The 18,416-nt window shown below is 35.5% G+C and overlaps 1 protein-coding gene across 1 annotated transcript; it reads right to left on the bottom strand.

Annotated features, from left to right (window-relative positions):
• Window positions 1-4,487: 4,487 nt before the first annotated feature.
• Window positions 4,488-8,750, bottom strand: LOC130623158 (uncharacterized). Its single transcript, XM_057438646.1, has 5 exons — window positions 7,099-8,750; window positions 6,712-7,017; window positions 4,982-6,493; window positions 4,674-4,903; window positions 4,488-4,492 (listed from the first exon to the last, which is right to left on the bottom strand). The coding sequence occupies exons 1-5, from the start codon at window positions 8,748-8,750 to the stop codon at window positions 4,488-4,490; spliced, it is 3,705 nt and encodes a 1,234-aa protein (XP_057294629.1).
• Between the last annotated feature and the right edge of the window lie 9,666 nt (window positions 8,751-18,416).

The raw sequence follows: 18,416 nt of genomic DNA, 5'->3' as shown, positions 1-18,416 counted from the left end.
GCGTGTCTCAAAAATTCTGGAAAAAGTCCAACAAGATCTACTTGCTGTGGGATTTACTCTAAATTTACAAAAATCGAAACTCTATCCATAAAAACAAGCAAAATCGTTAGGTTTTGTAGTCGACACAAACGAAATGGAGCACAGAGTCCCGCAAGAAAAAATAGTGAAAAAATTGCGTTTAATTAATTTTGCGTTATCAAAACAATATTCTAATGCTCATGAAATCTCAAAAATTGCAGGGCATCTAATCTGTTTTATTTACACGTGGGATGTACAAATTTATAGAAACTTGAATTACGTGGTTTCGTTTTTTGGAAATAGATGAATTGACAAAATTTGAGCTGGAATTTTGGCAAAGAAACTTATCTAAAAGTAATGGTTTTGCTATAAAACATAACCCAACTAGGGTGGTTTATTCAGACGCAAGTGGTTTTGGATATGGTGGATACGTTTTACAACGATTAGGTGTTATTGCTAGAGGAAATTTCAACGAATACGAAAAAACACGTAACACGTAAATATTTGCTTGAGTTACTTGGAGATTTCCTACGCAACGAATTTGTTCTGTGGTTCTCTGATAATGTCACTTGGTTAAAATTATTGATGCGGGAAGCACAAAAGTTAATTGCAGCAAATTGCTTTAGACATTTACGACCTTTGTTTAAAATTAAATGTTACTCTTAAACCAACTTGGCTTTCAAAATTAAACGATAATGTTAACTGGAGCATCGATAATGAGTCATTTGGCTATATTTAAAGTATGTTTTGGGAATTCACATGTGATAGATTTGCAGACGAGTTAAATCATAGAGTGAAGAAGTTCAATTGGAAATTTTTATGCCGTAAGTCGAGCGGAATGAATGCTTTTACATTTAACTGGGAAAATGAATTTAATTGGTTGTGCCCTCCTATCAGCCGTATTAGCAATGTGCTGCGTCATTTACAGTTATGCAAAACCAAGGGAGTTTTATTTGTGCCAGAGTGGCGATCGGCATACTATTGGCCTTTATTAACCGGAGACGGTGTTTGTTTTGACACGTGCATAAAACAATGTTTATTAATGGATCCTTATTTTAGTAACAATTGTAAATGTGAATCAGTTTTTAAGGGATTTGCTAGATTTAAATCGTTAGCTTTGTACATCGATTGTTCGAAATAAAACGTTAATTTTTTCAATTATTTCATTGTCAAACTAACGAGCAGCGTAAAATTCAGCGCCTTAAGAAGCGGAGAAGCAATTACCAAAGCACTGGTTATACGTTTATAACGCCAAGGTCGGGCAGGTGATTGACCAGTAATTTAGCTATAAGAGGCAAGAAATAAAGAGTTACATGACGTAAGTTCACGAATGTTGATAACGCCCAAATGTGGCGCCCGCTCAAATGTAGCGGTGACGTGAAATAGCCTGCGGGGCTGAAATATGTTTAACGCCCAAATGTGGTGGAAATGTATTTACATTTTTAGTGTATGTACGGCATACTTGCAAATGACATCTTAATCGATCAACGAGTTTTCGGTATAATCTACAAAACAAGCCGCAAATTTTCCTTGAAATATCGAAATGTGATCAGATAAGAAAAGGAAACATCGTTTATATAAGAGAAACTCGTTACTGCCCTGTATTTTGGGTAAATAAGTATTTGCACGAGACAAATTTAGTTAACGAACCAGATTCGTTCCTTATTTGTCGCCTGGCCAAAACTTCAAAAGGCTACAATGTTCACGGTTAAAAAAGATTATCATACACTAGAACCAGAGAAATATTTATGGAGCAAATACGAGCTTTGCTCAGAGAAGAAGGAAAAATTATGGATTGCATTCTCTTCACTCAGGAGGGGCGACTTCAGCAGCCAATAACATGACATGAGGATCGTTTGATAGGAAAACACGGACAATGGTCGTTAAATTCGAGCAGAGACGGTTATATTAAAGATAATAAAAATAAAAGGTTGTCACAATCATTAGGCTTGTAAAACTCTTTCAAGTTCTTTTTTACTCTGAAACCAATAGAAAAGAATGCTATTTATCAACAAGTGTAAAATGTAAAACGATCTAGCCACGTGTTGCTGCACTAGAAACATTTTCATGCGCATGCCCCCTTAGCTTTATAAATGAGCAGAAAGTTATTCAGAAGGTTGTGATTCGATGAGTTTCTGTACTTTCACCATTTTTTTTACAGCTTAGAAGGAAAAAAGTCGAAACAAGCAGCTGCTTTAAGTTTTAAAAATGTGATGTTTATGTTATCAATTGTAATTTTATAGTTTAGACATCAAGATGAAGACACTCATCTCTGAATTTATAAATCACATACAATTGTTTTTTTCTCCCTTTTTTGCTCGACTAGCGGAAATCACTAAATGCTTTTTAGGGGTTCTAAGCGGCTATAAATAGAGAGGCTAAAGAGTCCTCCCTCAAAAGTGAAAATACAGACATCGTATTGTTTGAAGGAAATTTTGGATGAAAAATAGTCTTAGCTGGCGTCATCAAAGAAACATCTTTCACGCAGTGTTTATTTTACTACGTATACTTTATTCGATTTTGGGTAGAATTTCAAAGCAAAACCGTGCACGTTGTTGCTAGCTATTTGGAAATGAAAATCTTATTAAAAATTATTACGCAAATCAAGTATAGATTTTAATTGGCTGAAATGTTGCTTCCACAAAGTAGTCTGTCCAACTTTTATTCAATCGTCCCGGCGCATACAAAAGCGCGAGTTCAGCGGAATTATTCCGAAAATGCGTATGCGTAGATCAAAAGTTGCGGCGCTTTTAACGACTGGGCGCTATAATACTGCTGTATGAAAATAAGCCTTCCGCAGAAATATATCATTGTAATTTTTGTGTTATTCTCTATAAATATCAAACATTTGTTTTCGGAATTTCCCACTTTCAGTGTTTTAGTGAAACCGCTGTTTAACGCCTTGCATAGACGCCCTGTCCTATTTATAAAATATGTGCAATATTTTAAATTGCTCTCCTCGCTTACTTTCTAATTACAATTTCTCTGGCTAATAAAAGCAACTTCGAGTTCCCATTCTTCACCTGCACATGAAGAGGGCGATGTATCTCGGTTGTTTATGTTTTTCAACGCTTGACTTTAAAAAATTGTAGGTGCAAGATAATTATGTGTTTCCTAGCCCTGTCCAGGATTTGAACCTGGATCTCTCATTTGCATGAGTGTCATAGCCATTAGACCAGCAGGGCATAAATAAATATATATATATACATATACGAAACTTTACAGGTGAATATTATATACACTTAGGAATTTACAGCACACAGCCTAGATAATTAAACTTTTGAGAAATGCTGGTTTGAAACAGTTAATACAAATTGTAAATTGTACCACACATTCAGGTGGAGCGCCTTAGTACAGGTATGCAGTATATCGTAAATCGAGTGAAACACGCACAGCATATGTGATTCGGCGGCAATATATTTTCCAGAAAATAACTGTCCTTCAACTTTAGCTGGAATAAAAACACAATTTACACGTTGCGCCCTGTAATAGCGAAAACATTTTGCCAACCTTTATTTTGCAAGAAATGTTCCCGGTGAATTTTCAAAAGTTTATTTTAATCCTATGTAAACGCAAAGTACATATAGGCGTAACACTCTTTTTCAAGAAAACTTTATCAAGAAAAAAATTTAAATAAAAACACAGGAAAGTACCCCTTGTTAACACCGGGCTCAGCACTTGTTAGATGTAAACCCGGGCTCAGCACTTGTTAGATGTAAACCTTGTTGCAAATACGTATAGCCTTGCCAAAAAAGAATCCAACTTTCATTTAAATAACAACACACAAAAGAACCTGTTGTTACCCTGTGCAGGTAAAACAATCACTCAGCCATTTTATTTTGTGGAAAAGTTTGTATTAAATTTTCAAATAAAAACACAGTTTATAACTATGTAATTATCGGGACATTATTTGTATACATATTGGGAAATTAAATAAGACAAGAAGCCCTGTGGCTTGAAGATTTTCGCCTTAAGCAAACATTTTGGAAAGCAATTATATGCGTTGCGATCGAGGACAGTATTAATTTAAAAGTTTAAAATGCCAAAAAAAATAAAGGAGGTTAAAAACACGAAGAAAAAAGTTGTTTGAAGTCGTCTGTAAAGGTTGTTTTTTCAAATCAGAGAGAGAGAGAGTTTAAGCCTGATTGCATCGTGATCACTGAAATAGACAGTTTTAACGAAGGTCTCGACTTTAAAAGTATTAAAAACATTCTCACGGATATAGACATGGTCAATAAGTAAACCTGATATATGAGTTGGCGAGGTTACGACTTGTTTATATCCAGTAAGAAAATCAGGGAAATAGTTTTCATCGCTAAATGCATTCACATTAAAATCTCCGAGTATAATATCAACAGTTTCATTTCCCAAAAAATATTGAATAAGGTATAATGACTCATCTCTATTGAGGGAATTTTTACGATATAGAAGCAAAACATTAATAGCGTTTTCGTGAAACGTTCTTTTTGTCATTCTAAAAAATATTACACCAGGAATTTTTACAATATCAAACAATTGTATAGTTTCATTATGACCAATTAATAGACTAGAAAATTTGTCCACATTGTTGTTTGGAATTAAAGTAAAGTAATCTAGTTTTGAGTCGCAATGTGAGTTCAATGGTATCTGAGTTTCCGTTAGGCATAATAAATCACTTTCCATGAGAACGCGGTCGGATTTAATATCGTTTTTATGCTTGTTGTAGGATCTTGTATTAAGCAAAGTGACCATAATAGAATTTTCGCTAATTACACCAGTTTCTTTTTGTGTCAATTTTGAATGTTCTCGCATGTAATTGTATTGCTCTGTTGCTTGTGTGTCTGACTTAATGGTTGACTTAGCAAATGTACCCGTTAGGTATAAACCGTCTAAACTTGTGACTCGACTTAATGCAACATAGATTTGTCCTGAGTGAAAGGCTCATTGTTTTAATAAATCAAAACAGACAACAATTTTATCAAACGTTTTTCCTTGAACCTTGTGAACAGTGCAGGCCCATGACAGCATTAGTGGGAATTGCAGTCGTTTCATAGAAGGTGAAGATGGATTATGTTTGTTAAATTTGATTTCTTTCTCTACTCTGTTAATTGGAACAACATTTTCTTGAATAGCATATGGATCTGTTCTCGAAGCTTTAAGTCCAGTATACATGTCAAAATATATTCTTGTTACATTTCCTGAGCTATCGGTTTTCAACCGATGAACAGTACCTATCTGTCCGCTAATGAGTTTATCAGATACATCAATATTTGACGTCAACATGACTTTTGCATGAAGTTTTAACAGAAGGTTTCGCGCAAGTCCACCTGTTTCCATTTGAGTGCGAGAATTAAGATTTTGGACTAATTGCACGGGTATATTTTCTGGAATTTTGTCAATAGCTTCGATATTTATTTCGTCCGATGTTATGCTATTAAGCATTTTTTTGTTCTGCTCAGAGGCGGGTTGATTTTCAGCAAATATATGAATTGCATTTTTGGGGTAATGTGGGTCATTTGGTGAAATAAATTTAGATTTTAGTAAATCTTCGTGTTGCCTTTCTAATTTTCCCACTCTGATATTGTTTAATAATTCAATCAAATGTTGATCATCACGCTGTCCCATAACTTTCGTTAGTTCAGCAATCTTAAAATGCTTCCAGCAATGTGAAAGATTTAATAATGCATCTTTGTATTCTGCGTAAACTGGCTTTGCTTGAATTGGTGGAGGTTGGTAGAAATCGCCACATGCTATAACAGATATTCCTGCAAATGGAATGTCATCTGCGCATCCAAATATTTCGGTTAGCCGTTGATGAGTATGTAAAAGTAGCTTGTTTGAAACCATTGAGATTTCATCTATTACAATAACGCTTAGTTCTGAAGGCTTGTTTCGCAGCATACATTTCTTTTTATCACTTAACTTAGAAATGTGTTTAGTGAAACTTCTATCCGCTGGTATACCTAATGCTGAATGTATTGTTTTTCCCTCTATATTAATGGCAGCAACACCGGTTGGTGCTAAAATGAGAATTTTATCCTTTTCTAAGTTTCCTGCACGATAGGAAAGTGCTTTATTTAGCATGTCAGAAATTGTTGTTATTAAATGGGACTTTCCACAACCTGCACTTCCTGTTAGAAAAATGTGAATTGGCTTAATTTTATGGTGTGCGTTACATGCTAAACCTTTTACGTAAGTTCTAACCCAATCATTTACCACTTCAAAAATTTGCCTTTGTGTTTTATTTAATGTTCGAATCTTTTCATGGAGTTCGTCTTCGGAAATTCCAGGCTCAGTAATAGATGAAAAAGTGTTTCCAAAAACTGGGATGTTTTCGGTTTCACTTCGAATTTCGTCAGTGTCATGGTTGTTTATACTACTAATCTCATCAGTAACATCGTCGTTTTCCTGTTCGGCGAAAGAATCAAGATTATTTACATTTGCGTGAAAATTTATCATTGCTTCTTCAACAAGTTCACCAAATGGTTCGCATATCCTTTTATTTGTATTTATAATTTCTAATACACCGTTTTCCAATAATTTCTCTGAGAAAGTACACGAGTTTTCGCTTAGCAATTCTGCTTCCTGGCGAAAAGGATAAAACATAAAGAGCAAATGATGTGCATATCCTTCTGGATTTTTGTCTCGACTAGGTACACATGGTATCTTAGAACACATTTTTCTTTTCGCAAGTTCAACATTTCTTTTGATGACATCAGAGGTATAATTTTTGGATAAGGAGATTCGACTTGAATCTCAGCTATTATTTCTTTAAGTACTTCTGGTTGCTTGTCATTTTCATCTTCTGGTTTCGGTTTTATTTTCATGGAATAGCTGGACAAGAACTCAGCATAACACATTTGTTCCAACATGGGGTATCTGCCTTTTTTAAATTCTAAATTTGGTCTATCCATGTATCTATCCAACATGTTTCGTTTAAAATTATCCGTACTGTCTGGTGGTAAACTTAAAATTTCTTCTTCCTTACGACAAACCCTGTATCGCTTCTCAGGAATGTTACTATTTGCAAAAACTACAGCTGGAAATGTCTTTCGTAACCATATTTCTGGCATTATGGTAGCTACTGCTTCTTGAACTGACATTTCGCGATGATTTCGATACGCATTTGCATTTGACTTCATCTGTTCAAATAATGAATCACCAGTTTCTAGTGCCTGCGATGCAGCTTTTTTCATTGCCTCTGAAGATTCATTTTCAACTTTCGACAAATAAGCACACATGTAAGAAACTGCTTTATAATAATCAAGAACAGGTTGAATGTCTATGTTAGCTTCCCATGCGTTCAAACCTTCAGTAAAATAATTATTGATAAAACAAGAATCTGGAAGCCTTCGGAAGTGAATTTGAAATCCAGTGTCAGGTGAGATGCTTAGTGCGTTTTCATATTCTTTTTTTGTTATGGCTAAACTTTGAAGGATTTGTTCAATTGTTCCTGGTTGGTTATAATTCGGTTCATCTGGATGAAGAATATTGTTGAATCTTGGATTCAAATTTGAATCTATGTAAGTTTTAACTTTTTCTAGTATAGCCTTTCTTTCTTTTAACCGTGTTTCTCTTTCTTTCTTTGAGATGTTATCAGGTAAAGGCTCAGCAACAATTGTTCGGTCTGTAAAAAACTTGCCGAAAGAGTATCGACAATTCTTGTTTTTATATTTACGACAAGATTTAGAATGAGAATGTGTTTGATATGTCGAAACTAGTTTGTAGAGATCTGGGTTGCTGTCTTTATTAGGAAGCTGACATTTAACTATGTTATCCACAAAGGCAATATATTCTTTTTTGTTATCGCTACGTGCATTAACAACCCATAATAAAGAGTGGATGTGTGGGCTACCTCTAACCTGAAATTCAACTCTAATCGCGTAGTAGTTTACATTACCTAATGGCCCGTTGACAAATATGGTTTTAAAAAACGTCTCAACTCTGTATTGGAAATGTCTTGCTAGAAGAACTGGATTACTGTTAAGAATCTCTGTTCTTTGATAATAATTTAGATCTTCGATTTCTTCTTCAGATATGTCATTACCTTTTAATTTAGTAATGATTTTAACCAGTTCATTCCATCTTAAGTCTGCACAGGACAAAGTCATAAAAAATGTTGGAAGTCCTAGCTGTTTTACCATAGCCAAAACTTCAAAGAGAAATCGTTTCCAATATGCAGGAGTTCCTTTCAACGTGTTCATAAACGTGAAAGCGTCGTCACTGGCTATAAACGATTTAACTCTTTCTTTAAAATTCGCAGACATCATTTCTGCTGTAAGACCATCTGCTTTAATTTTTTGCATAGCGATGTTTATGCGACTATTTAAATTAAGATGTTGAGTCACTGCATGAGCAAAGAATATATAGTCAGTATCAGAGGCAAACTTCTGTCTATAGTTCAGTAATCTTTGGTTGAAATACTTGGTCGGGGAAAGTGGTACTTGTCTTTTCGTGTGATATCCGAATTTAGCTGTTGGAAATAGATAGGGGTGGGAAAGTTCTTCACAATGCTCATCAGAAATTATTGCTATGGGAAATTTGTTCTCTCCTGGAGCAATAACAATATTTCGGTCGTCAATTTGTTCATGTGGAATAGTTGGAACAAAAGACGTTTCTTGGCAAGGCAAGCGATATTCGTTTAACGGGTTTTCATTCTCTTCTTCGCTATTGTCCAGGTAATCTTCAATCTTGGTTTTTACATCACCAATATTATTATTTGTTGTCGATTTTATTGCAAAATCAACGTTCATTTCATTTTCACTTTCCCCAATTTTATGTTCAGATGTAAATTAATCCAGGAAGGTGATATGTTTGTGAGATTAATTTCAATATTTGAGAGGGTTAACCAGTTTCAGATAACAAAGAACTTCCCGAATAACATCTGGCCTTACGGATTCTAAATAAACGTTAGATTTGAAATTCAGTTTTTTCTTTAACGCAACTTGCACTACACCATTATTATCCATTCCTCTTGGTAAGACATTGCTTATTTCATCCGCTTTTATTGGAACATTACATATTGCACCTTTTATTCTAGGACACTGACCTTTAGGCATTATTGCAATTCGTTTAAATAAAATTCTTTTAGATATAATGATTTTTTCTAATCGTCGTAATGTGCTCATTGATTCTGGGAGATCAAACATTTGGAGATTATTAGATACAGCCTGGGAAGGAATTTTTCCTTTAGTAAGTTTTGAATGGCATGTTGCACATATGTATTCTTTGCCGTCAAAACTTTGTACTCTGAAGCGAAAATGCTCTTCTGGAATGGCAGGATAATTGATGTGGCGAAAAAATTTAATTGACAGCTTATATAAAGAACGATTACATATGACACATATATAAAATGGCCCATTCCCAAATGCATTTTTTAAATTGGTTTATTTTTTCATCAAAATCAGGCAGATTGTTAACACGCTTCCGTTTTGTTGCTTTACCTTCCCCTATATGGCGTTTCTTTGCAGTTTTTTGTGCCTGTTGGCCCTGCTCAGTTTCCCGATATTTACCTACGGACTCCCTTTGCTTCACTTGGCCCTGTTCCGTTCTTTTGTATTTACTTTTCGACTCTCTTAGCTTGGATCGACCATTTACTGTATTTTGATATTTGCCTATCGACTCTTTTATCTTAGCGTGTCCCTTTTCTGTTTTCTGATATTTGGCTATTGACTTTTTCATCTTAGCTTGCCCCTGTTTCGTATTCCGATATTTGCTTATCGACTCGCTCAACTTAGCTTGGCCGTGTTCCGTTTTCTGATATTTGCCTATTGAATTTTTTTGTTTCACTCGGCCTCTCTCTGATTGATCTAGTTTTCTTTTTATGCGAATGTTAAGCATAATCTTACCAGTTATCTGTTCAGTTGTGAGTATTTTGAAATATTGAGTTTCAAGACACATTGCTTCGCCAGGGGTGACGTATATTTCGCGTATGTAGTTTTCAACATGTTGCAAAGAATCAAATTTTAAAACGACTGACGTACCCTGTTCAGTTATTTGTCCTAAACTAGTTCGGCTATGAGGATCAAATAAATAAATTTGTGGGTGGTCCCAAACTATAGCAAAACTAACGCCGCTAATAATGCCCAGCATTCCTTGCCCTTTATCGGATTCAGATGAATTATGAAAATTGCGTAATAAAGTGCTATCGTCTGTAATAATATGAGAAACATTTTCTAAACTTTGTATTTGTATGACCTCATTTTCAAGAACCAAACTATTTGGGAGCTCAGTTGCGCTTTGTTTGTGTATCCTAGGTTTGTGTTCCAGTTTGTTCCTTTGTAAAGGATATGATCAAGATCACCTGGATTCCAAAAAGAAACTTTTTTAAGAGCCGACAAAACGATTGCAAACAGGGAATTACACATACATTGTGTACCAGTAAAATTTCCAAGCCTAACATCCTCTTGATGAAAAGATCCCTGTACCGACTTTAGAATAGTGCAAGGCCCGGGATTAGTTTTAACATCAGAAAGTAAAAGTACCATACGGCGACAGCTTTTTTATGCGGGGTTCATATTAGCGATGGTAACGTGTGATCGAAAAAAAAAATCTTAAAAGCTAGAGAAACCTCTGTCATTTTGTAATTTCACCGATAAATTCACTACTAAATTCCTGACACAATGGCGTCATTAGACAAAATTATCACTTTGCTAATAATGGTGACATGCTCAAAAGTTGTAACTGAGGACGTCAAATCATTCATTGAAGAAGAATGCAAAGATTTTGATTCTAATAAAAAAAGCAGTTGGGACCGAGGGACAGTCATGGATGGATGGATGGATGGATGGATGGATGGATGGATGGATGGATGGATGGATGGATGGATGGATGGATGGATGGATGGATGGATGGATGGATGGATGGATGGATGGATGGATGGATGGATGGATGGATGGATGGATGGATGGATGGATGGATGGATGGATGGATGGATGGATGGATGGATGGATGGATGGATGGATGGATGGATGGATGGATGGATGGATGGATGGATGGATGGATGGATGGATGGATGGATGGATGGATGGATGGATGGATGGATGGATGGATGGATGGATGGATGGATGGATGGATGGATGGATGGATGGATGGATGGATGGATGGATGGATGGATGGATGGATGGATGGATGGATGGATGGATGGATGGATGGATGGATGGATGGATGGATGGATGGATGGATGGATGGATGGATGGATGGATGGATGGATGGATGGATGGATGGATGGATGGATGGATGGATGGATGGATGGATGGATGGATGGATGGATGGATGGATGGATGGATGGATGGATGGATGGATGGATGGATGGATGGATGGATGGATGGATGGATGGATGGATGGATGGATGGATGGATGGATGGATGGATGGATGGATGGATGGATGGATGGATGGATGGATGGATGGATGGATGGATGGATGGATGGATGGATGGATGGATGGATGGATGGATGGATGGATGGATGGATGGATGGATGGATGGATGGATGGATGGATGGATGGATGGATGGATGGATGGATGGATGGATGGATGGATGGATGGATGGATGGATGGATGGATGGATGGATGGATGGATGGATGGATGGATGGATGGATGGATGGATGGATGGATGGATGGATGGATGGATGGATGGATGGATGGATGGATGGATGGATGGATGGATGGATGGATGGATGGATGGATGGATGGATGGATGGATGGATGGATGGATGGATGGATGGATGGATGGATGGATGGATGGATGGATGGATGGATGGATGGATGGATGGATGGATGGATGGATGGATGGATGGATGGATGGATGGATGGATGGATGGATGGATGGATGGATGGATGGATGGATGGATGGATGGATGGATGGATGGATGGATGGATGGATGGATGGATGGATGGATGGATGGATGGATGGATGGATGGATGGATGGATGGATGGATGGATGGATGGATGGATGGATGGATGGATGGATGGATGGATGGATGGATGGATGGATGGATGGATGGATGGATGGATGGATGGATGGATGGATGGATGGATGGATGGATGGATGGATGGATGGATGGATGGATGGATGGATGGATGGATGGATGGATGGATGGATGGATGGATGGATGGATGGATGGATGGATGGATGGATGGATGGATGGATGGATGGATGGATGGATGGATGGATGGATGGATGGATGGATCACGCCATTATACTGTGATTCCATTTTTAAATAAGTAGCACCATAAACAAATTATTACAGCCTAAAGATACATCCTCAAATATTTTATCAACAACAACCTTGGACCCTAGTTTTTCTAAAAACTCTTGCACGGGTACAAGTATTTAGAGAGATTACTAACGAAAAAATACATGGCTATATGGTTTCAGGAGAGAGCTTCGACAATTAAGAGAGAGGAACTTTATCCTTCATTGTGAAAAGTTTTGTAGTTGCTTCAATGAGGAAAGATAGATACACTGTTTACGTACATTTGTGTCAAGCACAAAAAAAATTAAAAAACTAAGCGATGATTTTTTTGCTTTGGGTCAAGGTGTTGCTTTTGCCAATTTATTGGAAAGTAATAATTATGTCAATTGCGGCATATAATAATTTGGAAGTAGACCAAATAGAAATTAGACAAGTTGTCAGTGGAGTGGTAGAATCATTAAATTATTCTTTAGAACTTAATTTGCGTAAGTATGATGATCAAGATTTCGTTACACGCAAACTTCAGATGTCACATGTAGATGTTGCTCAAATTGAATCGACCACGTTGCAACAGTCATTATCAGATACTTGGTACGACGAAAGAATTGTATTGTTTATTATGTTGGCTACAACTACATGAATGCATTGCGTATTTATCGCATAGTGGGAACGGGGAATTCTAAAGCCGTGTTTACAAAAGATTGATAGTGTGTGTCTTGATTTTTATAAAGCATCCATACACAAAAAAATGCCTTAGGAGTATTGTTAACAAGAAGTAAAACATTGCTACTTCGTATTTAGAATGTTGTTTTTCCTATTTCAGCTGGTTAGATAACTCGATCGAAGAAGCTTTTTTGATCCAAATAACATGTCATCAAAATAAAAAAAAGTTAGCTTGACATTTTTCATTATGAGAACCGATAAAATAATTCTGAACCTAATCTATTGTATTCTAAGCTAATTGCTAGACATATCTTTTTTATTTATATAATGGAAAAATGAACATGTTGAACATGAACAACATGTTGTATTCTGAAAGTTGACCTGGGACAACTCTAAACACATTAGAACGGTCTGTAAAATTTTAGGTAGCTGATTTTGAAATAAAAAACATCCTTTCTACGTATGTTATTCACGGAAACAAAATAGATAAAAATAAAACGCATTTGCCCTTTCTTTATAATCACATTTCGAGTCCGTAGCAGTTATGGAATTGCGCCAAAACAGTTGTGGTACCATTTTTTGTTAGACAAAGGAAATTAGGGTGATATGTCAGAATTTTTTTCCGTTAGAAGCGTGTGGATTCAGCTGCAATATACCAATATAAGAAACAGGTCAGCAACATTCAATCAACTTGAGATGTTCCTGGGTTCACAAGAACCGACTTGAAACGCCCCTGGAATGAGCATTACTGACCACGTTTCTCACATTAATCTCTATAATAATACGCTAATTTCGTGTGTCTGTCTGTCACTTTTGCAAAGTGGATTACATTCTTCAAAATTTTCTTTAACAAATTCTATAAAACATCGCCTATAAAATTGTTCTGTAATTTACCAAACTTTACCGATAAAATAGTATTGACGTCAAAGGAAAGTTAATTAAGGTTAGTGAAGCCATTACAATGCACTTAAAACTTTGAGGCCAAATAACTTGGAAACGAGGTGGTGACGTCAATGTTTTTCACCGCGTGGGTAACTAGGGACAACCTGGGACCAATTTGGGTAAGTTTTTCAAACCTGGGTCCCCAAATCCGTTTTGGAATGGGTGGGTTGATGACGTCATCAAAAACCTTTAAACCCTAATATCTCTGCAACCGTTTGTCAAAAGTACATAATCCTATACATTTTCTTGATCAGCGTTTCAAGATCTATACGATAGAGGCAACAGGTATACAAATTTCTTAAAAAAATTTATCGGTTTTGACGGGGCCATTGCTGACGTCAGCAAAATCTTTAAATTCTTATATCTCATTAACATCAAAATTTTTATCCTGCTTTAGTGGATTTTTCCACGGGCTTTATCGACTAGTCTTTTATAATTGCAACTTTGAACAAACTTTCTACGTTTTTGGGAAAGATTCCGGCTTAAAACATTGATGTGATCAAGGTTGGTTCGAATTTTGTGAAAAGCCAAGTAGCGCGGTCTCTCGGTCACGTTAAGACTTGGGAAAAACACAAGAAATATTTGCAAACGCTGGTTTGTTTCCTTTTTGTAAAAAAATTACAGTTTCATTAAATGAAAATCAACTACGACTTTACGAGTAAACATCTGAATGAAAAGATGGTGCCGTAACGCCTTCCTTTACCTTTTTTGGGAGATGCAGAGCGTCTTTATAAATATTTTGCTGGATAAGTGTAAATCGTTTAGCGGTATCTGCGCGACAGGAATACGAAAAACCGACAACAACTGGTTCGTAAAACTCATTTTTCTGTCGTAAGCATATGTTATCTGGAACAATTTGATTATGCAAAATCCCTTTGCGATGGATATACAAAATGGCTTCGCTTAAACTTGAAAGCATGCGTTTAATAACCTCCAATTCAAGAACAGCAAAATTTCGCAAATAACTCATTAAAGTTAAGTCAGATTCATAACTTAATACTAAAGCAGAAATTGAATCTGTTGAAGTCAGCCCATGACATAATACGACGTTAAAATGGTATCCGATCAGGGTAAGTATTTTTGTTTCGTAACTGAGGACGGTTAAATCTTTACCATGTGAAAAGTTACCTGACGGTTGTTTTAAAACCACAAATTCACCGTTTTTAAGAGCTGACTTGAATAAATTATATCTGTTCGTTGACGCTATTAACTGACGTCCGGTATTGTTTGGGAAATCAATTATATTTGGTTCTACATTCAATAAAACGTCGTCAACATGACATAGATAATCCGAAAAGTTTGCAGAATCCATCATTAAAACTGTTCTCGACGAAAAGTGAGAATCTAGTTTGATCTTTGCTAGTTGTCTGCTACGCTGCGCAAGGAACCGATTCTTGCATAACCATCTTGCATTCAGGATTCTCTGCTTTCTCAATCTTTTTCTTTCTAAAATCAGCTGTTCCTTTAGATCCTTGTCACGCCTCGATTCAACAACGCTTTCCTAAAAATACAACGAGTATTGTCGTACTTATAACAGTGCAATTATCTCTTTCTGTATTTATATAGAGTTTTTCTCACCTTGGAGGTTGGTGTACGGTATTTTTCACTTATTTGAGCAGTTAACATTTCCACGACTTCATCTTTTGTGTGTGATTTTATTAAATCAGCAACTTGCTTCTAAAATAGTTGATTACATTTTTAAGAAACTGCTCATCTACATTATTAAATTTCATGTACGGAATTTTTTTTATCGTTTAATATCATCGACCTCTAAATTAGTAAAAAATACTTACATCTAAACTTTTTCTCAAACGAGATCTTATACGACAAAGGTACTTTTTACGACCAGAAGAACAATCGTCATCACTCTTGAATGAGCCACAAATTATCTCATTAACTATACTAGATGTTTCCATGCTAAAATGAACATAAATATTTCAAAATTATGTACACGAAACCAGAAGCTCAAAATGTAAATAGGACCAAATTACAATGTAAGCTGCAAATATATATAAGGAAAATAACTTTTTTTTAAATTTATGCAACTTGACCCCTATTTTTAACCTTAAAATTGTAAAATTTACTTAAATATTTCATTAATTAAAGTGAAAAACACAACATCGGCCTCATATTTCTTTCTAAAATCATGAAATACAGGAAAAAATGACCCATTTTAATAGCATAAAAATACCATATTAATATAACGTGTAATTTAAAGATCAATAATTAACAAAACAACTGCAGAACAGGCTCGCTTTTGTACATACGAACGCATATAAATTGTATGTATTGACAGTTGGTGCTACTCATTTCTATTAAAAAATAATAGGTGTAAAAACAATACAAAGTTTGGCAATAATACAGTAACTCAATACATTCTATTGTCGATTTACACAGTCATTGACATATTTCAATGTTTTAGCATATAAATCAATGCCATGGCTTTCTGACTCTGCCATAACATCAACATCGCGTGATAGCAGTTCCTGCTCAGCAACAGTCAAAGGTAACGGATACCGAGTTAAGACATACGAAACGTTAGAAGGTTCCACCAGCTGATTATCGGTGCGAAAAGTGTTGATTAGCTCAGCAACTGTTTCTTCCTCATGCCTTCGATAAATATTGTTCATCGATGTTAAATTACGTTCTGCATTGAAGGTGCTAGCACCATACCAAAGTTGACGGGGTGTTTGGTTTCTTTCTGTTCGAATTTTATGGTTGTTCCATCCTGCTTTCCAATCGTCCAAATCTTTCCTGATTCTTGGTAGGAAAACACGATGTAAACAAGCCATATGCACACTATTAGAGACATCAAGTATTTGACTGTCTTCCATATGTTTAAAAAGCTTGTAATACTTATCAACTACTTTTGTAGCCACATCTCTCCACAAACGCTCTATTCGGATGTTATGTACTGATTTTCCTTGGATAAAGCTTCCTCTATCTCCACCGTTAGCATATTCCATAAACTTACAAACATGTACAAATTCACTTCCTTTATCTGCCCGTACACGACTTGGAATACCATAATTAAGAGCACCTGTCAAGAAATCGTTAAAAGCTGATGTAGCTAGATTATCAGTGTTAATAGTGAGATATGGTATCAGTCTTGAATACCCATCAATGCAGCCATCAATTACAAAGTTCCAACTGTAAAAAGTATAAAAATTTATATTTAACTTTAAAGCAATTTAAAAAAGGGTATCATTTATTTTTAATTATAATATAAAACAATTGTAAAATGGTGTTACTTACATAATAAGCGCATGGCATGTATCAATATGTCAAAGTGAATTTGGAGTCGGAACACTATACTTTCTTCTAGAAATTGTCTGTGCCCATCTTCTGGCAGTGCCAACTGAATCAATTTTGGACAGAAGTTCTGTAACTCTTCTTCTCTGAACAATGACAGGGGGATCTTCAGACCTCAAGAGAGCTAACATTTCCTGAACACCAGAATTAGGAAATCGGGAAGACAAATCATGCAACTTTGAAGACAAATCATCATCAGTTATGTCAGAGTAATGTTGTCTTGGTGTCTGTATTTGGTTGTTACGGATGAAGTTATGCAAGGTGTTTGGATGCATTTTTCCACCAAGTAGTCCCTTCTCTGCAATTGACTTTACGGTAAAACCAAGTGACAAAAAATGGATAACATTTTCCTTTTTAATGTCACAAAATACATTGCCCTTTTTTTTGTTATTTTTTTTTCTGGGCATTTTTTCAACTTCTTTTGAATTGTTACCTTGTATGCTCTTTAAATCCACTTTATGTCTCACAACTTCTATTTCTGATGATATTTGCAAGTATACGTCGTTGCTAATGACAGAATTCAATCTTGTTAGATTTCTTTGTATGTCATCAAGGTGTTTTCGACTTGCGTTTGCATTAGCATCTGTAATATTTTCATCATCTGTAATTCTTTTTATCTGTTGAAGTCCATTATGAATAAAGTCCAATACATTTTGAACAGATGCAACCGCAGATCTCTCTAAACGATTTTGCATAATGTACTTAAATATAATCTAAAAAAATAAAAGCAGATTGTAACCATCTAATTTTAATACAAAAACCTTATTCTTAGAGAATAAAATTGGATTTCAGAAAAAGCTGTTTCAATCTAACACTAAATAAATTTTGTGCTAAATCTTTTTTTAAAACTAATGTGTTGGTATTTCTCATAACTTTATTTCATAATTTTGTGAAAACCTTCACTTTTTGACAATAAAGTACATTTTGCATAAACAACTCTATTTCTCAAATCAGCTGTTGACTTTGAGCAAATTTTGTGACTGATCGCCAAAAACAAACAACAAAAATTCAAATACATTATGTTTTGCAACAAGAAATATACAGAATGTTTGTAAAAATACGTTCTTAAAAATTTACAAAATGCAATAAAAAACAAAATCTTTTTATAAAAATATATACAAAATGCAACAAAATAATCATTTCCTGATTGAAGGTATGATTCTTTAATATCAGACTCTACTCTTCCAACAAGTGGGTATTTTGGGAACGTTGCTGTTATTTGTTCCATGCATAATCCTGACATCACAGCATCACACCACTAGCTAGTCTGACACTATATATTCAATGAGGTGTTTTTGTCATGA

Source organism: Hydractinia symbiolongicarpus, chromosome 13 (assembly GCF_029227915.1).
Source record: "Hydractinia symbiolongicarpus strain clone_291-10 chromosome 13, HSymV2.1, whole genome shotgun sequence".
NCBI lineage: Eukaryota > Metazoa > Cnidaria > Hydrozoa > Anthoathecata > Hydractiniidae > Hydractinia > Hydractinia symbiolongicarpus.
This window is presented reverse-complemented; position numbering and strand designations above follow the sequence as displayed.

Bases quoted from the DNA above. Each gene is read 5' to 3' on its own strand.
- LOC130623158 (XM_057438646.1), bottom strand. From the start codon at position 8,750: ATGAACGTTGATTTTGCAATAAAATCGACAACAAATAATAATATTGGT. The intron at 6,494-6,711 runs GTCATCAAAAGA...TACAAATAAAAG, and splicing joins CCAAAAATTATACCTCTGAT to GATATGCGAACCATTTGGTG. The intron at 4,904-4,981 runs GTTTGATAAAAT...TGTTGCATTAAG, and splicing joins CACAAGGTTCAAGGAAAAAC to TCGAGTCACAAGTTTAGACG.